Genomic DNA, 23,040 nt, shown 5'->3' with positions numbered 1-23,040 from the left:
AACCTACGAACACTCTCTCCCTCCCGCTTATCGTCTGCGGTCTCTGCCACGCTCCCTCCCTCTGAACAGCTCTCTCTTGGATACTAACAGCACCACCGACACTCTTTGCCTCACACTTACCTCATGCTTAGACAGCTTATGCCCTCTTACATCTAGAACATCTCTTGCATCCCCTACTGCCCCCTGGTTATCTGATGTTCTCCGTAAGCATCCCGCTACGCTCAGGTCTGCAGAGAGAAAGTGGCGCTAATATAAAGAACCTACTGACCTCTGTCTCTATCGGTCTCTCTTCTTTTTCTGCCTATGTCTCCTCTGCGAAAACTCAGTACTACCAGGCCTCGACTTACTCTCGTACCCTCTTTAAAACCTTCTCTGCTCTTCTTCGCCCGCCTGCCCTCTCACTTCCATCGGACTTAAAAGCTGATGATTTTTCGTCTTTTTAGAGAAAACGACCACCACCAGCAGTCAGTTCTCTGCGCCGCCGCATCTTGAACACGCCCAAACCCCCAACACATGCGCGCACCCTTCTTTCTCTCTCCTATCTGAAGATGACGTTTCCAAGGTCTTGTCTTTTAACCACCCGACTACCTGCCCGCTATATCCCATCCCCTCTGATTTCCTCCGAGCCACGTACAAACACATAAACAAACACCATTTGTGGCGATCCGTCAAAATAAAAGTCTGGTTAACTTAAACAAACGCTCTTTGTGCCGTCCCGTCAAAGTCCCCACACCACCCCCCTTGAATTTTTCATAATTTGATCAAAGAGCATATTGTTTACTTTAGTAAGCTGAAGTAAATGTGCTAGTAAAATTGTGCTACCTATCATAAAAAATAGAACTTCATTAAAAATAGTACTTCAATTTAAGTAGACCTAAAAACAAAAGAAAAAAAGTTGTTCCAATTGCTTCCATTGCTCACCTCATTTGCAAGCCACTTTGGATAAAAGCGTCTGCTAAACGACTAAATGTAAATGCGAGTTCAACTTCCCCTTGCTACTCATTGGCCCTTAACAGGGCTTTTTTGAAAGCACTCACTGTAGGTTAAAGAGCAATTTAGTCACCATTTTAAATCATTTTAAACTAGGCTGAACAATAAAACGCATGCACTGACTTATTATGGTAGCACTAAAAGTTTTAGATGAAATCTTAGTTTGGTGCAGCCATCGTAGTGCTTCCAAGGGAGGGGTGGAGTTGCTCATTGCTCCTTTAAAAAGTTGTTCGGAATCGCTTTTACACTGCTATGTCTTGCCCTCAACGAACAATAGCATTATTGGGTTTCTTGACTGTAATGTAAAGGTTCTCCTCGCCTTTTTAGCTCTTTAGCAGAGTACCTGTGAAAGAGGGCCACACGAGCCAGTAAACTCTCACTGTCGTATGTGATAAATGTGACTGATCTGAGCATTACCCGATTACTGCTGTGATTCACCGCTGACTTTCAAACACTGGCCTCCGATCAGCCTACTTCACGTGATGTCATCCTTGAACTGTCAAGATGAATGAGCAGGTCTGCTTTCACATCAGTAGTGCCGGAAATAAGTCAACACGACATCCGTGATGATATCAGGTATTGATGTAATCGTAAAAACAATGCCGTCTGATGAAGAAGAACAATGTTAGAAATGTGGTGTGCTTAATTCTGCCTTATGAATGTTGGTTAATGATGTCATAAGCATCATGACACCTAAAGCACTTGATTTGTTCTATGTAAACTAGGGCTTTCAAACAATCACATCCAGAATAAAAGTTTGTGTTGCATTGTTAACACATACACATAGACATGCATGTACATACATGAATTCATGTATTGATTTATATTTATCAGTAATTTTAAGTATATATATAAATGTTTATTCATTATTATATTTTTCTTAAATATATGCATGTATGTATGTGCATGTTTTTATAAATACAAAATTGATATGCATAGTAATATGCATTTTTATGTAAACACAAACCCTCTTTTCTGGATGCGATGAATTGCGAATTACTGGAAAAATATTATGCAAAAGTGGTAATAAGGTAAGATAGTCTGAATATTTATGTAAACAATACTAACACATGCTATTTGAATCTGTACTTGTTGCTTTTTCCCTGGTAAAAACATTTAGAATGTATTCTTTGCATCGCAGTGGTCTCGGTGAACGGTTTCTTTCTTTCTTCTGTCACATAAGACAAATAGTCTTTTGCCATTGGCAAATCTCACTCCGAAATGCTGTGTGAGCATTACATCACCAGATCCTGATTGAGATGTCATGACCACATTCAATTTATCTGCTGCAGTTTCATCACGCTGTTGAATCTGATGGTGTTTATAAGCATCCTGTGACATTTATTTTCCAGTCAATCTTAGATTTTAGGATTACTTTTATAACTGAGTTGCGACCTGCTCAGCAACAATTGTTTTCTGTGGAGTTTGCCAAATAACCTGAAACATAAATGAATTCATGCAAATCACTTTTAATGGTCATATCTTGTTTCGAAGTGATGGAGATATTGCGAGCAATAATTCAAACCAAGAGCTGGAAATATCTAAATCGCTCACAGATTGTAAATAGAAAATGTCATAAATGTGGCATCGTTCAATAGATAAATTGTGTCCACCTTCCTGCACCTTTAAATGGACACTGCAGTAATATTAAGCAAATGGATGGTAAATGAATACCATGGACAAGGAAGTTAATGTTGGGATACAAAGAAGTACACTTACATGCTCCGTAGTGTTACCAGAGAAGTTGTTTACATTTTAGGTAAATTAAGGTTATGGTTTGTTTTATTTTAAACCAAATTTGGGTGTACAAAATATTTTTTTGTAAATGTAAATTGACACACTACAGCAAAATATATAAATAACAGGCCAGAACTACATTTGGAGGTAAAAAGAGTAAGTTGTCTAATTCTATTGCACCTTACTGTACGTGTAAAATATATTACATTGACGTTTACAGAACGTTTTGAGCATTAGGTCTAGAATAGGTCATGGCCGAAAGACGTCATCGCCACGGCTGTGCTGCAGGTGCTGGTCTTTGGTTTGACAGCACAAGAAACAACCTCATGAATTATAATTCAGGAGCCGGGGGATTCCCACATCGGCCCTACTTCATCTTCATGATTATTTCATGTCACTAAACTCATTTATTATTCAATGCGCTCCCGCGACTTTGGATAACATTTAATCAGTGCATAAAAGGAATCTTCTCCTCTTTATGCTAGGAATAGTAAATCCTATAAGCACACAGGATGAAAAGATCTGTAGAGATTGTCTATTTTAGGACGGGTTGAATATACTCTATGTTGTCATAATTCTACATGTTATGTGATCATTTGCGAATTAGTTAATTCTCTCACCTTTTTCTGATGTCTCTCACATTGCTGTACCACATTGTTGGTGAATATCAGGTCTGTTAAATTCGCCATGGTTTTACGATGGTAGTAATAACCAAATCTCAATCATCCTCTCTTTCTCCCTAGAGCACTTTCAAGTTTAAATCCGAGAGTGACATCCACCTGGCGGACCATCACAAGCAAGTCTTATATGATGGAAAACTAGCAAACAGCATCTCATTCACCTACAACGCCAAAGCCACAGACGCTCAGCTATGTCTGGAGTCCTCTCCCAGAGAAAACTCTTCTATATTTGTGCATTCTCCACACGCTCTAATGCTACAGGTACACAACTGTTTGCTAAAAGCCTCAAGACTGGACTGTACTCTATTCATCCTAAATAAACAGCATAATGGTTCACAATGTTACTAAATGTTAATCAGATTCTGCATTGTTCTGCCACGACCGAGAGATAATGTCAGTGTTTGCCATTTAATGGTAATTGTTTGGAGAGACATTTCTGCGGTGACTGGTTAATGTGAGTCAGTACCTTTAAGAACAAACAACAAAACAACTTAACATTTAGTTAAAGGTTGTTAAATGCAACCAAATATAACATTTCTGTCCATATTTACTTGACTTTTATGTGGGGGAAGGTAGTATATGTGACTAATGCACTAAGTCTTATGAATAAATTCAACAGCTTTGAAGAATGAACAGACACAAATTTTAAGTCATTTCACTTGTAATCTTTTATCGTCTACTCTTAAATCAAATGTACAGCTGTGGTAAAAATCTTACGAGACCATTTTAAAATCAGTTTCTGAATTTACGATTCATACAGTAGGTTTAGGAAGAAATTTTTATTTTTGTTTCATTCTGTGAAATACTAACAATATTTCTCCCAAATTTCAAGATCAAATATTGTTTCTATTTGGATTTATTTTCTGAAAATGAAAACCGTAGAAACGTGTCAAAAGATGCTCTGCAGTATTTTAGGTCTGAAAAAATACAAAGGAAAGTTAATTTTCACCTTCAAGCAATATAACCAAAAAATATGTATTTTGGGACTTCTAATGTACACACTTATGGACTCTCTGCTTTGTCTTCACTCTTCGGATAAAAAATATACTTTTTATCACAGTTTCCAAGTGTCTTCTAATGCTGTCTGTCTTTCAAATTGCTGTTGGACGACTTTGTCACTCCTGAGGTTAAATTTCTTTAGACTAGAATGGGCCTAAAAATGTTTACATCTAAAAAGGCTGAATAAATAGAAATTTGGAATGGTCTCTTAATTTTTTGCTGTAGGTCTCTAATGTTGTTACAAGACATAAGTTGACAGTGTCATAGAAACAATGACTTTACCTGTGCATTACTTGTTACTGGCATCTCATCTGTGCCATACAATATACACGGTATTACTCAATATAAATCAATATATATATAATATATTTTTAAATATACTAAGCACTTTATTTAAAATTGTGACATCTTTTTAGCTCGTCCTTTGTTTTTTATACAGGATGTGAAGGCCATTGTAACACACTCCATCCACAGTGCCATTCACTCCATCGGTGGAATCCAGGTGCTGTTTCCTCTTTTTGCACAGCTGGATTTCCATCAGCACAATGAGAGTCAGGTGGAAAGCACAGTGTGGTGAGTAACTTACTGTCTAGCCCCTTGAACAAAAAGTCTCTTTTAAAGATTCATTGTCATCCCGGATAGGTCCCTCAAAACTCACACCAAATGTTTATTATCAGGAGAAAGCCCCCAAAGTGTTCATCTCGTGAAATTTATTCTTAAAAAAAAGCTTTTATTCAGGTTAATTCAAATGTAATCTTACGGTTTTTAGAAAATAAAAACATATATTTGGTTTCATTAGCATCATATTTTGTATTATTATACACGCCTCTCACCATGAACATAGCCATAGAATCGGAGATGTAAAGAGGAAAAAGATCTGTGATGTCCTAAATCAGCGGTTCCCAAACTTTTTTTCCTGCGCACCCCCTTCTATGTCCCAACAGGGTTGGCGCACCCCCAATCCCCACTTAAAAAAAAAACGCAACAAAGATTTGTTTTATCGCCATATAAAGACTCATGTTTAATCATGCGCAAAAAAACAAAACACGCATGACAATAACATCAACAAAATTTCAATATAATACAACAACTTTTTTGCCTCTTTCACTCCAATCATACACTCCACCATCTCTTTGGCCGCTGGCAAACACACGTCTTCGGCAATTGTGTGCGGCAGCCCCTTTCTCCCCACTCTGTAACTGAGTAGATATGACGCCCGTAATGCGTCTTTCGTAGACCCAACGCATGAATGAAACTGCATTTTTTTTGGGCTTTTCTGTAACTCCTCCAACTTTGCTTTAAAAAATGTAAGGGGCTTTTGGCTTAAATTGCCATGTTTCGTGTGCAGATGACGACGGAGATAAGACGGCTTCAGACAGCTGTTTGCTAGAACTTCACTGCACAACACGCACTGAGGCTTCGGGCAATCTGTATCGCCGATCCAAGTGAAGCCCAGACTCAGATAATTGTCATCATATTTCCTTTTTTTTCCCTGTCTGGTGTTCACCCTCATCACCTCTTTTTTGCCATCTCCTTCCCTCCTCTTCGGTTTCCTGCGGCGCATCTTCTGACTCCCGCTCATTTTCTTTCTCTATTCTCTCCGTCTCTGTTGCCTCCAAATCCTCACTCTCTCTTGGTCCCTCTCCTCCTTCGTGACTGACAACTTTATCATAAGACGTCCTACTTGACAGTTTCCCTTATTTCAGCCAGTTAAGCATATTTATAATATGGAATGAATGAAACGAGTTGGCAGCATATAGCCTAGCGGCTGCAGTGCATGAAAGAAGAGCAGTGTAGAAACGTAGAAGAAGACAGCTGCAGTCTTCTTCTACGTTTCTATCAAAAACTAATAAATTATAGTTTTTTATTTAAAATAAAAGCGATTACAAAGGAAATGTTTACTGTTCATGTTTTTTATTGTATGGAAAAATCCCACTTAAAAAAACAGATCGCCATTACATTTTTCCTCTCGCGCACCCCCTGGTGGCAGCTCGCGTACCCCTGGGGGTGCGCGTACCACACTTTGGGAATCCCTGTCCTAAATGAACCCACATGAATTATAGACGGTAGATGAACTTAACTGATGCAGTGTTTTACCTGTTTTCAGTGTGAATTATATAAGACTGTTATCCAATATACAGTATACCCTATAATGAGAAGGTCTCTGTGTTGCAGTTCCACTCTCCTGGCCTTTCTGATGGAGCTGCTTAAGAGTTCTGTGGCAATGCAGGAGCAGATGCTCGGTGGGAAGGGTTTCCTGGTGATTGGGTACCTTTTGGAAAAGGTAAAACATTTACTTTGCTTTGTCACTTCAGTGTTTTAACCAACTCAGTTCATTAGTTAAAGGGATAGTTCACCTTAAATACAATTTTATAAACATTTTGTAATTGTTTATTCACCCTTATGTTGCTTAACCTTCAGGACGTTCGTTCTTCTGTTTAATACAGAAGAAGATATTTTGAGAAATGTCTCTGTGGTTTTGTGTCCATACAATGGGCGTCAATGGGGGGCAATGTTCTCTGGTTACCAAAGTGTTTTAGGATATCATACAGGTTTGGAATTACGCGAGGATGACTAAAAGACAAAATGTTTGGGTACTGTATGCCTAATGTATGCCTTTAAAGCTTTTGTTAATATGTGCAGCCGCTCAACCCAAGATCTTGACCCCAGAAGCCGTGCACTTTATTCTGAGAAAAGATTAGTTTTTTGCCAATAATATAATATAAAATATATTTTATGGGTGTTTTATCAGTGCCCAATTTTTTGGAGTGCACTTAAGACCATGTAATCAACTTTCCAATACTTTCCTCTTCCATCACAGCTCATGATAGCTGCTGTAAATGGCTCAGGGACTGTGTGCGTTTATGCAATCAGTCAATGCTCCAGGTATTATAGACCTCCTTAGATGAAACAAACAAAGTAATGTTGAAAGTGCCACTCTAGGGAAATTAAACCTACGGATGGCGTGCTTATAGTTGTCGCTGTACACTGAATAGGAGAATCCCTCCCTCCCACGGATTGAGGAAGAATTTTAACATAAAAATACACACAATACCTTTAAATTGCATTTTAAATCCCAATCCTAAGCCATTTTATCTGTCTACATCTGTAATTTGCCAAATTTTGGTTTAACACAGTGCTTGAGGCTCACAATGACCTGCTCAGTTTTTCAAACAATTATAAGAGTATTACAATTTGTTCTTTCAGAAGAAGTTATCACGACCTCGAGCGCTTAAAAACGTGAGTTGAATAAAGAGCACGTACACTTATTGTGCTGCAACATGAGACGAAATCTCGCATTATGGTCGATGAATGACAAACGCGTACTTGAGAATTTCCACAGAGAGTGTCTGTTGATACATTTCATACACTTGTCTGTGCATTGATTCCGATGGCGTAAAGATAAACTCGTTGTCAGCTCTTTCGTCTCTATTTTAACTTATTCATCACCGGTGTTGTTGATTCTTATTAGTAATGTCCCTTGACTCTATCTAAAGTTTGAAATTGTAAAGAAAAAATGACACTTTGTTATGCCGATGGCAACTTTAATTCTGAGGTAGGTGTCACCTAAGCAATCCTGCTGTTTGCCGTCAATTTCACACATAGCGGGCCATCTGTTTCTGCTTAGTTTCTCTCTCACACAAACACCTTCTGAAACACAAGTGTCAGCCAAGAAAAATTATTTGCAAAGTATTAACTAACTACAAAATCTAAATATAGCTACAAGCAGCAATTTACGGGGTCAAGCCCTACAAGGTCTTCTGCACAGCAGATATGTAAAAGCATAAAGAGCACAATATAAGTGCTTATAACTTTTGATCACTAGCTGGCACTGTCACCAAACTGATGTGAGGGGAAGAAGATGTGCCAGTGATGATGCATACCGAGTTTAGTGTCAATACACAAAAGTGCTGTGAAGATCAAGCCACATGACCCTTTGGTATTCTCGCCTTGATTTCCTTGAGGCTGTATAAAAAGCTTTTAAAGAAAGAAATGTACGTTTTTCAAATAATAAAAAATGAAGAGAATTTTTTTATGATGGAAAATGACGTCATATGTTGGGCGAATCGGCATGAGCTCAGGATCCAGATGAAAAATTAATTTTACGTTATGATCAAAAAATGTATGTGAAACTTTGAACTGTTGGTGGCACTAGAAAGATTGAGTTAGAGACTCCAAATTAGCTTCAGTAAAGTATGAAACTGTCCTCTATCTGTGTGCCAAATCTCATAACTTTCCTTTGTACGGTATTATGGGCTGCGGAAGAAAATGACTTACAAATACAATACTTCGGGGCTTGGCCCCTAACTACAGCTTCAGACCTAAGATGTTGATCTATTTATGTACTAAATAATACTGCACCGGTAGTCATTAAACATTTAGTCAGATAACTTTCTAAGCAAGAAACCTATGCTACAGGAAAATGTCACCCAAAATTTTAAATTTAGTATTTATTTACTCACTTTCGAGCAAAATCTGTATAAATGTATTTGTTCTGATGAACACAGAGAAAGATGTTTGGAAGAATGCTACCGTTGACCACATACCATATAGGAAAAATTGCTTTATACATTTCTTTGTTCTGTTTAACACAAAAGAAAATCTTTTGAAGAATGTTTGAAAGCAAACAGTTCAGAGGCACTTTTGACAACCATTGTCATTTCTCCTACCATAGTAGTCAATGGTGTTCAGGAACTGTTTAGTTACAAGCATTCTTACAAATATCTTTCCCTGTGTTCACCAAGACAAAGAATATACATTCGTTTTATATTTACATGATGCTGAAAATATAACTGGCAGCTCAGTGGTAAGAGCATGGCGTTGACAACACCAATGTCATGGGTTCGATCCCAGGGGATTGCACATACTTAGAAACAAATGTATAGTATAATGCAATGTAAGTTGCTTTGGATAAAAGCGTCTCCCAAATGCATAAATGTAAACTATATTTGCAAACAAAGTTGTCTTTCATTGCTTTATTTGCATAGTGGATTGAGAAAATCTCATCTTTCTAGCAAACTTCAAAACAATTATAACTACCTTACATTAACATTTATTCATTTAGCTGCTGCTTTTATCCAAAGTGACATACAGTTGAGGAATACAACAAGTGATTAATTTTGCTACACAAGTTTATCACAATAAAATCTACATCTATGCACATCTGCTGTCTTTGTGTCTTCTGTGCATTGTTATCAATGTTTAATGTATATATTGTATAGTGTACTATGTAAATTGTATATTACAGTATACTGTATAATATAGTCTGTATGTATATGTATAAAGATCTGGAGGTTGCTCCACCAAAGTTTTATTGCACATGTAAAGTTCTAACTTATGAAATATCTTCTCTGTTGTTTCTCAGTCATCGCGGGTGCATATCACCAGGGCTGTTCTGGAGCAGTTCCTCTCATTCGCCAAGTACCTGGATGGCCTTACCCACGGTGCACCTCTTCTCAAACAGCTTTGCGACCATATCCTGTTCAACGCTGCAATTTGGATCTACACACCGGCCATGGTAAGCATGGATATACAATATTTCTGGACGATATTGATGAGATGGCAGTTAAGAACATCTTCGAATACGATTGTTCTTGGGTGTCACAAGAGAAGATATTTTGAAGAATGTTGGTAACAGAAAACCTTTGGTCCCCGTTGACTTTAATTGGTTTTGTGTCCATGCAATAGAAGTCAATGGGGACCAACATTTTTCTTCAGAATATCTTCTTTTGGGTGATATGGTCAGAAGAGTGAAGACAAAGCAGAGAGTCCATAAGTGTGTACATTAGAAGTCCCAATTAAAATCTACTTGAGAATTAAAATCGTTTAATTATTTTCTTAATACTTGTTCCTCATTGTGAATGATTCACTCCAAAGAAAAAAAAAATGTCTGTCTGTAGGCCAATCCATCATCACAATGTAATTACTTGTTCCCTTTCTGAAATGACTTTCCTTTTTTGTCTGATCTCACCAATCCCTGTAATTCTTACCATTTCCATCAAACCACCTGTCATCTAAAGAAAACTTTTCATTATCCATTGCCAATCGATAGGGGGATATATTTAGCCCACTTTTATTTCTTGTTAATATCATATTACACTTGAGAAAAAGACACCTTATATAACGTTTCAAATGGATTTTTATTAAAATTGACTTTAACATCCAGCTTTCTTTTTTATGTCCTTTAAAAGCACACATCTCTCTTTTGGGTCTTGAAATACTCTTTTCATTTGTTCCTAAACCATACAGTTTATTTTTTTTATCAAAAAAGTAACTTCACAGTTTGTCACCTGAAATCTGTCAGAAAACCTTTAACAGCCGCCATTAACATACATCAGCAGTTCTTAAAGGTAATGTCACAGCCCTGACAGAGAGTGATGTTTTTCTTAAACTTTTCACAGTGAGTCTCAACATCATTGTGACGTTCCTTCACAGTTGGTTGGTAAATTCGGAGGCGTGTTATTATATTTGTCCCTGCTTTACTCTGTAATGACCCATGAAGGTTCAGATGAGGCGTTTCGAACGAAGGCAAGGCTCCGTGCTACTAAAATATTTCCTCCAGTTTCTGCACTGCTGGTGACTGCCATGAATAAATAAAAGAGATAAGAAAACAAAGGGTGAAACAGACACAAGATTGAAACAAAGACCTTTGGTTCCTGGAAGCTTGCAGTGGTTTTAAGAGAGAGAGAGAGGGGGAGATGAGAGAGTAAAAAAGAAGTAACAGAGAAATTAAGAATAGAAAAATGAGTGGAGGGACGGATTAAGCATGTCACTAGTTCAGGAAAATAAACTGAGCTATACGACCTCAGTGAAAGAACGCTTTCTCCTCAGACCAGCTGAGGTCATGGATCTCTATCATGTTCTTATCTTTTTCTCCATCATCCCTGGTAAAAGTACAGAACGCGTTCTGTCTGCATGAGTGGACCTTAATAGGATGCGTTATGCACCTTCATCAGCATTTCTTCAAGGTTTTTCTTCAGGTTTTCCAAACAAATCAAAGCGTTTTTTGGCATTGTGGCTTCAACCGAGACTATACTATAGTAAATGTGTTCGGTTTTTACATCAGCTTCAGTTTTGCAGAAGTCTTGACCATGCAAGAGATGTAACTCCCCTTGAAAGCTAGATACCGGCAGCAGATATAATTTTTATGAGAAACCGTGGGAAAAAGTTAAGAAACAGATGTAAGAAAATGGAAAATAATAATCATAACTTTGTTTTCTTACCTGAGGCAACTGCGACCTTTTGTAACTGTATGTGTGTTTGTGTTGTTTAGGTTCAGCTCTCGCTGTACACGTATCTTTCAGCAGAGTTCATTGGCACGGCAACCATCTATAACACCATCCGTCGTGTGGGGACCGTCCTGCAGATCATGCACATTTTAAAGTACTATTACTGGGCCGTCAATCCAACCCATACCAGTGGCATCACACCAAAAGGCCTAGGTCTGTATACAAACACACAGACAAATAGCGTTGCATGCAAAATGTATAAATAAATAAATATATAAAGAGTTCCGATGCGTCGTTGCAATTTTCTTCTAAAATTAGCATTTTTGTCAGGCTCCTATGTTGAAGTTCTGTGAATGTTTATGTCCTATAAGGTCCTATGTTTAGGTTCTTCAATGGCAACGAATGTGTCAATAAAGTGAAATCACTGAACCCAAACATAGTAACCTGATACAGTTTTTTAAATAACTTTAATGTAAACATTGGAGCCTGATAAAAATAATCATCTTATAAGAATAATGTCAGACGGCAAATTTGAACCCTGTAGATACTGTACCGTAGATAAGCGTGTGCTATTTGTCCAATAGCATCAAATAGAAACCAATTGCTTATCCGACCCGTATCTTTTTAGCAAGGTGGCTGAAGTTTTGTATACATAACTTTCGTCTTTATTTCGCCATCTCGGTTTAAAACATAAAATTACAGGTTATCAACATACCTATACGGTATTACTTTGTGTCAACCCTGGGGCGGTGTTTCGGGTCTCTGGGGTGCATTTTAAGGGGTTAGGGGTGGGGCTTCAGCGTTGTTTTTTCTTTTCTTTTTTTCGTGTGATTCACAATGTGCAAATCCATATGAATTATACACCTAGTAAAATGTTTACGAATTCCCACGAGATCAGGTTGACATGACCATTATTGCCGCCGATAGCAAATACGAATTAGCCACCTCGTAAAACAGTTACAAATTGCTATGAGATTGTGTTGGGCAGAACTTCAACACGAACATGTCGGATGCCAGTAGCAAGAGATCATTTGGCGCAGTTCACTTGACTATAATGAATGACACAAATTTGAGGAGAAGCAGAGAACGCAGCAGCACATCCTACTCCCGAGGTAAACAAAGGTTGTAAAGAGGACGAACACCCATGGCCGTATTTGCAAGAAATGTTTTCTCTCGTTGGAATGAAAAACTCTTAAAACCGTATGAAGTTTGTTAACAATCGTTGATGCTCTGCTTTATGCTGCCTTCACACTTGAACTTCTGGAGTCATGATTCCGAGCTGGTTGTGTTCAGATGCTGTTTTTTCGGAAGAATTGAAGACACCAGTTTCATGCAAGCGTATTGTAACATTCTTTAACCGTTCATCCTGTTTGGTTTTACTATCTAGTCAGCTTGCAGACTATTCTGGAATATTGCTGAAATACATGCTATTTTCACTGTGTATAAAACATACAGTATGCTTCAAATGATGTTTCAGTTGTTGCAGGAAAACTAATAAATCATTCTCCCATCCGCTGTGTTTAAAGTTTTGAGATAGTTGAAAATGATTATTTAATCAGAATTTTTGGTCTTCACGTAAAAAAAATATTTTGTTAACAGTGTGTCTACTTTACTTTGAAGTGCATTTAAGTACAATATTAAGCTGTTACTTTGACTCAAGTCTTATTCAAAAAGGTAACTTTACTTTTACCAAAGTAGTTCACTGGCAAGATATTTGTACTTTTACTCAAGTATTAAGTACTTTATACATCACTGGTGTTGGGCATTTAAATTTTTTAAGATAAACATATTTTTTCACCCTTACCATAGATTTTATATTTTTAATATTTTTTAACCAAAAAAGAACGCGCAGTAATTCCAACTGAAAAATGCAGAGAGCGCGAGATATATCGAGTGACCCCGCCCCCTTTTAAAATAACAAATAGCCTTTCATTTACATCGCAGTTAGCATGCCAAAGCTGCATTTACCAGCGTTAAAGTCTATTGAAAATTGAAGGAAGATCTTTGATACCAGTGATGTGTCATTTACGTCGATGAGTGACACTGGCGTTTGTCTTCTCCTTCACTCATCAAGGTTGTATTGTCTGATCTCTTCCATATAGCTTTAAAATTCAACATTCTGTGAAGACTTGAAACCAGTCAGATACATTTTGTTTTCTCAGCGGATTTGCGTGTATATCTACTACACATACGATCAGCTCTGTGCTATCGTGCCTCTGAGCTGAAGGACACTCACGGGCAACCGCTCGCATGACAGACACTAACGTGGAATTAAGACTAGTGTAGCGTGATGTCATGGAATTATGCTTATATCTTCTTAATAGGAATTTTGTCAGCACGTAGGAGCATATCAGTTTATCGACATCCACTATTTTTAATAAAAGGAAAAAGACTTTCATTTAAATTTCACTGGGGCTTTAACAGAGTTAACTGACAAAGGTTGTCTTGAATAATAATAATGCAATGTCTGCACCCCAGACATTTTCACCGCAAAAAGTTATGATTGTAGCTAGTTTTAAACTAATGTTAATGTAATTGTAGAACTTTAGACTGTGACTAAAATGGTCGCATTTGCAACTAAAAATATGAATTTGCAAGTTAAATTTGTGGAGAGATCGCAACTGGCGACCAGGCAAATTGACTCGTCTTAAAATGGTTTCAAACGAAAGCCCCGCACAAAACATCCAGTGTACTGAATGCAAACGGGAGAGAGAGAGGGAGAGAGGGGGCTTCGGCCTAACCTCACTTCCCGACCCCAAGAGATGCTCTAGCGACAGACTAGAGGCTGCGGTCTTTCCTCGTAAGAGTGCCCGACTCCCATGCCTCGTAGCAGGAGCGCCAGCGATCTGCTCACCGTTTTGCCAGATCAGAGCCCGATAAGGCAGATTGGAATAAGCGCCCGCAGATCTCCGCAGAATCTCCATGGAATTCTGCAGATTTAAACGCTTGTTATTGACAAATACACAAACACAACATTAGCGCATTACTAAGATGTTACGAATAATGTGATATTTGAGACGTTTAGGGGACGTCATTTAACTGTCTACTTGAGACACCACTGGATCATTTCAAATCCGTTCAAAGCGAGAACAAACGATATGCAAATTCTCTTGTTAAGTTTTATTTGAAGTTATCTTTACATTATGTTGTGAACATGCGGAAAAATGCCATTAATACAAACTAATATCAACATAGTAATGTATTAACACAAACCCTTTCTTTTAGCTTTAAACTCTATAAGCAATAAAATGTTTACTCTTTCATAAAGTATGTATAATATATTATTATAATGTATTGACATGCACCTTTTCTGTTGGTTCAGAGTACAAATTCGGTCTGCTGTATTCAGAGTTTAAACAGTCGTTTTCGCAAACGATCATTAAAAAAGCTTCTCTGCCTCTTTTTAAATAACCAAAACCAAATCTGCTAAAAACTGCATTCAAATATACAGTATAGACAGTCAGCATTTTAAGACAATTTGAATTTTATTTGTGGACAAATGTAAACACATTTGATATTATTTCACAGAATTCTGCATATAGTTCCCAAATTTTAGTGCATAATTAATATGAAAAGTCTGCAGATTCGATATGGACTTGCTTATGAGGAAAAACAACCTATGAGAGGGAAGATGTACATACAACAGGATAACTATGTACGTCATTTAAAAATGTAAGTTCATGTTATGTGTCTCTTGAAAAAATATTCGGCGCCTGGTTTTTCCTCTTAATTTCTTTGTCTGGAACCCTGAATTGCACAGTTGAATCACATTAAACTTCTGAGAGAAAAAGAGTAAACCTGGCACTTTGTCCAAAGTATAAACTCTCTGTGAGCTCCATCATGCACAAAAGCCTCTCGTGGGTTGATTTTGTCAGACGTCACATCCGCAGTCATTATGAGTGAAGACATCAACTTCGATTTGTACCCTGTCGCCGTCACCCGCTGTTGAAAAATGTCGCTTTTCAATAAAGCCTAGCCGCGTGACTGCCTGAAATTTGTCGCAATTTGTCTCTCACTCTTTCAAGCAGTTTTGAAACAAATAGCGGTAGAATGCTAAGTAGAGTAATAACCAGTGAAAGCTCCACACTGTCAGAGTCTCTGCAGTGTGGGCTGAATTTTATATGGCTTTCCTTGGACCCTTGAGCAAATCACAGCTGGTCTTTCATGACTGAAATATATCTTTCTTTTGTTTCTCATCCCCTTTACTGCCCCCTTTTCATAAAAAATGTCTTTTAACACTACCACGCGCTCTTTCCTTTCTTGTCTTGCAACACTTTCAGGTGCACAATCTATTTTTCCCCCTCTTTTCTTTATTTCCTACTTTTTCCTCATGCCACAGCTTTTACAGACGACTTCCTGCTAGGTTGAAAGCACCCACAGCCAGAATTCTTTTAGACTTCCATGTCCTCTGAATAATTCACAAATATTCTCTGAATAAATCACTTGTTTTTAAGGTCAGAAGTCTATGTTTTACACTTTGTACTGTTTTAGAACAATTTGGTTGTTTGTTTTAAATGCCGAGCGGAAAACGGAAAAAATTGACTGTATGGGAAACTTCCAAATACTTTAATGAACAGAAAATGGAGATAATAGTTGGGATTTACAGACAAAATGAGTTAACACACTCGTTGTGGGATTCAGAAATCAATTCTTTTCATTCTATTCCCCAAATACAGAATAACCAAAACTCAATTAGCATAACTCCGTGGTTAGCATCAGGATACCTGGAAAGAGCTTTCCACTAGTGTTCCCATTTGTCTTCACGGCAGATGCTCGGATCAGACGTGTGTACTGCGTAGTGCTGGACGTATTCAGCCAGAATGCTGCCATCTTCATGCTGTTAAGACAAATGATGTTCATGTATTCAAACTGCTTTGATTGGGTGGTGCTTGGTGGAGCGTAAGTGGAAGTGGTCGGTGAATAGGATGGCCGTGTCTGACATGATGTGTTTTGTTTGTCAATAAAATGCTGATCGTTTCATATATTCCCACCGGATGGTGGTAGTAATATTTTTTAAGACAGCTGGTCACCGGAAAGTGAGTTAAAGTAGTAGTTCATTAAAACCTGGCTGGAGATGTAGAAGCCAGATGTAGAAGCCAGGCAAGGAGTTTTTTGAAAGACAAAATGTTATGGGTAAGGTGATTATTTTCTCTGTGTGAGAGGAATGGGCATGCTGTTGACTTACAGAAATACGTTTGACTCACCCCTTAGTAGATATACAGTATATATACACTCACCTAAAGGATTATTAGGAACACCATACTTATACTGTGTTTGACCCCCTTTTGCATTCAGAACTGCCTTAATTCTATGTGGCATTGATTCAACAAGGTTTTGAAAGCATTCTTTAGAAATGTTGGCCCATATTGATAGGATAGCATCTTGCAGTTGATGGAGATTTGTGGGATGCACATCCAGGGCACAAAGCTCCCGTTCCACCACATCCCAAAGATTCTCTATTGGGTTGAGATCTGGTGACTGTGGGGGCCATTTTAGTTCAGTGAACTCATTGTCATGTTCAAGAAACCAATTTGAAATGATTCGAGCTTTGTGACATGGTACATTATCCTGCTGGAAGTAGCCATCAGAGGATGGGTACATGGTGGTCATAAAGGGATGGACATGGTCAGAAACAATGCTCAGGTAGACCGTGGCATTTAAACGATGCCCACTTGGCACCAAGGGGCCTAAAGTGTGCCAAGAAAACATCCCCCACACCATTACACCACCACCAGTCTGCACAGTGGTAACAAGGCATGATGGATCCATGTTCTCATTCTGTTTACGCCAAATTCTGACTCCACCATCTGAATGTCTCAACAGAAATCGAGGCAACATTTTTCCAGTCTTCAACTGTCCAATTTTGATGAGCTCGTGCAAATTGTAGCCTCTTTTTCCTATTTGTAGTGGAGATGAGTGGTACCCGGTGGGGTCTTCTGCTGTTGTAGCCCATCCGCCTCAAGGTTGTGCGTGTTGTGGCTTCACAAATACTTTGCTGCATACCTCGGTTGTAACGAGTGGATATTTCAGTCAAAGTTGCTCTTCTATCAGCTTGAATCAGTCAGCCCATTCTCCTCTGACCTCTAGCATCAACAAGGCATTTTCGCCCACAGGAAATCCCAGTAACTGAGCAGATTGTGAAATACTCAGACCGGCCTGTCTGGCACCAACAACCACGCCACGCTCAAAATAGCTTAAATCACCTTTCTTTCCCATTCTGACATTCAGTTTGGAGTCCAGGAGATTGTCTTGACCAGGACCACACCCCTAAATGCATTGAAGCAACTGCCATGTGATTGGTTGATTAAATAATTGCATTAATTGAATCCTTTAGGTGAGTGTATATACCGTATATAAACAGGGCAACATAACAGAAAATATGCTCTGTAGTTTTTCAGACCTTAAATACCGCAAAGAAAATAAGTTCACATTCACTTTTAAGCAATACAACAATGTCGTACTTGTATTTAGAAACTGTTTTACAATTATTTTTTATGTCATGACCTCCATTTTATTACAGTTTTGTTGTGTCTTGACATGCTGTCAGTCTTTCAAATTGCTTTTAGATGACTTTCCGTCATTCCAGAGGTTTGGTTTTGTTGAAATTCAACTGACACTGATCTGAAATGGCCAAGATACATCTAGAAATGCTGATTTAATTGAAATGGTCTCTTACATTTTCGGTGGTTGTTTTGATTTGGTTCGTTTTGATTTAAGCCAACATATCTAAAACAATACAGCTAACTAACACAATAAAACGCAACAAAAACATGTAATAAATATGAATTTTGAACTAATTAAAAAATTTAGTTATCTCATTTTGGATCCAAACTCTTCATACCCTCTATATATTTATATAACATTCACTATAAGAGGTGTATTTTTACAAGCATTTAATAATTCATTGAAAAAAAAGTACAGTTTTTATTTAAAATTTAAGGAGCACAGTCTCTGATACTCTTGTCAGATCAAATGCATTGCATATATTATAAAAAGCTGCCCAAGGGTTTTAACACTACGGGAGCTGAGTAAAATGAATTGTTTAAAAGAGACTTTTACTTTGCAGTAATGCATGTATAGTACAACAGAAGTTGTATGTCAATCTAATCCACGGGATTTAAAAGCTAAAATCTGAAAGTTTGCAAAGGAGGCACGGACATATTTTGTAGACAAAGTATATTTATACAAAGTAAGTTTAAAAGAAGCTGCTTATGGAGCTCACATTTGATAGACGCAAAATATATGAAAAAGGGAGATTTACCATTACTGTGACTTGATTGATGAATCCTCAGATTCACCACAGAACTGATTCAGATTGAGATAACACAATGGATCAGAATCTAAAGAATGTAACACGCACACAAACACGCTTTCACAGTCTATTAAAAGATTGTTCGAGATGAAAGACTATCTTATCTTGAACAGCAGCTGGCTCAGAGATTAACGCACCATCGTGAATCTCAAAACCTTTGTGACACAAAGACACACTCAAGCACATCTCGCAGTCACACCAGGTGAAGAGGTCTTACGGGAGCTTCCCCGAAGTATGTTAAAGGATTCATCTCTCGCTTGCCAAGTAATTCTCTGTGTTTGGAGGTCTGCATTGATTTATTCTTCATTTGTCAAACGCTGTGGTCTTTATTGTGTCTTTCTTCACAAATGGATGAGCAGCAAAGAAAGCTGTGGTGGAACATAATCAAGTGTTCAATTAGTGCAACAAAGACTGCTGCTTTAGATTAGAGCGACGTCAGCTATCCACGCCGACCATTGCAGCGGAACCTCTCTCTCGCATCGCCTCTTTCTCAAAGCGAGCTGGTCCGTGCAAATTAAAGTCATGCATCACTGTAGCGGGCTGTTTTCAGACGCACAGACTCAACAGTGCCCTGAGAAACGCCGAAAAGCTCCCCCAGGGCAGATGCATACTGCATGCAAGCAAAGATGCTTTGCCAATGCCACCGCTGGTCGGGTTGTACATATTTAATGTGCCTTTTTGCATCATGGGGGCGATAACAAACCTCATTTCTCAGTCCCCTGAGAAATGAGGTTTGTTATCGCCACCGCTTTTTTATCTTCAGATGTCTATGCTATTAAATGTGCTATATTTTATGTTTTATTTATTTTATTTTAGAGTTGTCAAACGAATAATCACAATTAATTGCATCCAATGTTTACATAACGCATGTCTGTTTACTGTGCATTTTTCATTTTGTGTGTATAAACACATACTTATATTTACCAATAATTTAAAATGTACCTGTTTATACAGTTTTCCTAAATATGTGTGTGTGTGTGTGTGTGTGTGTGTGTGTGTGTGTGTGTGTTTAAATATATCAATGTGCACAGACATATATAACGTAAACAGAAACCTACATTTTGGATGCGATTATCGAATGGCAGCCCTATTTATTATTGTTATTGTTTTTATTGTAATGTTAGTGTTATTATAATATTATCGTTATTATTATTATTAGATACTGCAATAAAACACAAACACATACTTTTACAAGACATCCTAATAAAAACTATAACCAGTCTTCTTTGTACAAGGTGATGAATGAACTCTTTTTGCTTTTTCACATTGTTCTGGCTTTCAGAAGATAAGCCGTAGCAGGACTCCCTACCCAATCTCAGCATATTGCATTTACCCTGGCTCGCATTAGTATACACTCCCTCAGAAGTTTTTCATTTCACTTCTTTGTATGTCCCACACATCTATTCTGATAAGAAGCTTTTACGTATATTGTTTGGCCAGATGTTCGAAACGGAGCAGAACGCAGGGGAGCTATGAGAGCACATATGTATCGATTACCTGTTTGACACAATGCCAGATTCATTTGTCTTGGCAAATAAGAGACAGCGTTTGAAGTGAGCGTTTATATTACGATTCAATTAAATGGCACGGGAAGAAGTGTTGTTAAGTAAAAGAGATATCAGTCGTTCTATTGATCCGTGAAGTTTCTCTTTAATCGGGACTGGGTTCTTTTAATGAGATCGGGTGGGCGGGAGAATTCATTAAAAATAAATTTTTTGCAGCTCCGCTTAATTTAGAGATAAACTTGGCATTGATTTATGATCGGCTGCATAAAGTCTCCAATATTTTAGTTTGGCTGTTTACTAATTAAATTGCTTGTTTAATTTGAATTGTTATTCTGTAATTGGCAGTTCAGATGAATGTGAGGGATGAGCGATGGGATAATCCATTTTTCTCAGATTCTTTTTAGATTGTTTGTGAGAGATGAATGAGCAAATATCGAGTTAACCAGGAGGTGTGGATATAATGTAATATTATTTGAGTTCATATTTTTAGATTCACAATTATTTGTATTAGGCAGTATGAGATTTTGACGGTATGACAACCTTAAGCAAAAAAACAGTACTACAATGTGCACATACAAACAACTTTTCGACTGGATATTATACATTTTATTTTTAGGCAAAATATAGAACATGCATGTCAGTTAAAAATAATATTCTTTCTAAAAAATGTTTATTAAATATATATTGAATGTCAGGCATTGAATTACACGATTAAATACATTTTTAGTACACGCAGGTCATACCTTAGAAACGGTATCGCAGACATTTTTAGTGTTTTTGAAACCTTGACTCTTACAAACCTCTGTGTTATAGGCTACCTTGGGAAACCGGTAACAGGCCCATGCTTAATTTCTAGTGTTTTTCATGATTATTTTAAAGCTCCAGTCAGAAATATTTAGCAGCAAAGTTGCGAATCGCAAAAAAACGCTCACTCCCTCCCTCCCTCTCGAAACACTACGACGGCTGACAGAACATGGCGAATTATGCGAGGGAACCCACGTTGTATTTACATAGAAAAAGCTCATTCTGAGGTAATAAAAATATAATTGTGTATGCTCTTAATAAATCTCTGAAGGCGTAGCCATGTATATTATATTGCATTTCTATTAATAGATCATCCCAAAAATGACACACTGGACCTTTAAAGCAGAGCTTTACAGAAAATGCACTTTATTCCTCAAGCTCAGGAATGTTTCTTTTCCCTAAAATTTTAATCTTATAAATTATCCTATTTGTAACTTTTTACCTGCCAGTATTGTTTAATTTAATTTACTGAATAAAAATATATTGTATATAAAAATTGACATATAAATCTATCAAAATACTAAATTCTGCATTCCACTCTTTACAGTGCCACTTTGACAATGAATGTTTAGCAAAATTCAATCATAAGCAGTTGAACGTGTCGCTCTATTTTTTGAGAAATAGATACTGAAAGCTTTTTGCTTTTTAAATAAATGGATAAACAAGACCAGTTGCTTACAATCATGCTCCAGCGGCGATGATAAATGAAACAGACACTTGATAAATTTACACTCCCTTTTTTTTATCACTTTTGAAAATTGCTTGTTGCATCTGTCATAAAAGTACAGAAAGAAAGACATCTTAAATCGGATACATTTAATGGTTTCTGACGGCGTCGTAATGAACGAGTTAATCAATTTGTGCATCTTTTTATATCAATTCTCGGATAAACCATTACCAGAAAGGGTGAAACGGACACACACAAAGTGAAAGAGCTCTGGAATGATGTGGAGAGAAACAGATGTTGCTGGAATGAACGGTGCCTAGTTGATCTCTGTAGCAGGAGCAGCAGAATGGAGTTAATAAGGTCTTGGGTGTTCTTTTAAGAGGACGTTGACCGGGTAGCGCTCATCTTGGCTAGCAGTGCCACGGTTCAATCATGAAACTCGCTGTGAATTTAATGCCAACATTTGTGAAATGAATAGAGGCAATAGTAGCATAGTAACGGTTTCCTCTTTTTACAGATGGTCCCCGGCCCTCACAGAAGGAGATCACGTCTCTCAGAGCCTTCATGCTGCTGTTCCTCAAACAACTGATCCTCAAAGTAAGACGCATCACACCAACTCGACATTAAATTTGTTTGGTTCGTGCACAGAAACTGTTGTTTACGAAAGATGAGATTAGATCAGGCCATCTGATGAGATGGATGTAAATGTGGTTATGAGGAAAAATGGCGTTAATAAATATTAATAAATTAATTTGGCACACCAGGAGACTATGAAAATGAGCTAGTGGTGGCAAAAGGTAAATATTATTGCCCGATAATATGAAAATTTGCTTTTATCATCCGATTATTTGAAAACACAAAAGAAGCTCTTTCGAGAAATGTCTCAGGGGTTTTGTGTCAATATACAATGGAAGTCAATGGAGATCAGAGTTGTTTGGTTACCATCGTTCTTCAAATTATCTTCTGTTGTGTTCCGGAGAAGAAAGGATGTCATACAGGTTTGGAATAACACGAGGGCAAGTACACTTAAAAATTAAGGTGCTTCATAATGCCGTCGAAGAACCTTTTTTCGGTCTAGATGGTTCCACGAAGAAACCTTTAACTTTGTGTTTGTGTT

At 37.7% G+C, this 23,040-nt stretch overlaps 1 protein-coding gene across 1 annotated transcript in view; it reads left to right on the top strand.

Moving 5' to 3' along the window:
• nbeab (neurobeachin b) overlaps positions 1 to 23,040 on the top strand; it is a 208,719-nt gene that overhangs the window by 60,160 nt on the left and 125,519 nt on the right. Inside the window, exons 9-14 of the mRNA XM_079481818.1 lie at positions 3,471 to 3,668; positions 4,846 to 4,979; positions 6,582 to 6,690; positions 9,772 to 9,924; positions 11,680 to 11,848; positions 22,441 to 22,520. Coding sequence (XP_079337944.1) covers positions 3,471 to 3,668; positions 4,846 to 4,979; positions 6,582 to 6,690; positions 9,772 to 9,924; positions 11,680 to 11,848; positions 22,441 to 22,520 — 843 coding nt within the window. The remainder of the gene's footprint in view (positions 1 to 3,470; positions 3,669 to 4,845; positions 4,980 to 6,581; positions 6,691 to 9,771; positions 9,925 to 11,679; positions 11,849 to 22,440; positions 22,521 to 23,040) is intronic.

The sequence above is a fragment of the Barbatula barbatula genome (genome assembly GCF_947034865.1).
Source record: "Barbatula barbatula genome assembly, chromosome: 19".
Classification (NCBI taxonomy): domain Eukaryota; kingdom Metazoa; phylum Chordata; class Actinopteri; order Cypriniformes; family Nemacheilidae; genus Barbatula; species Barbatula barbatula.
Note: the sequence above shows the minus strand (reverse complement) of the source record. Positions and strands in the feature narration are given on the sequence as shown.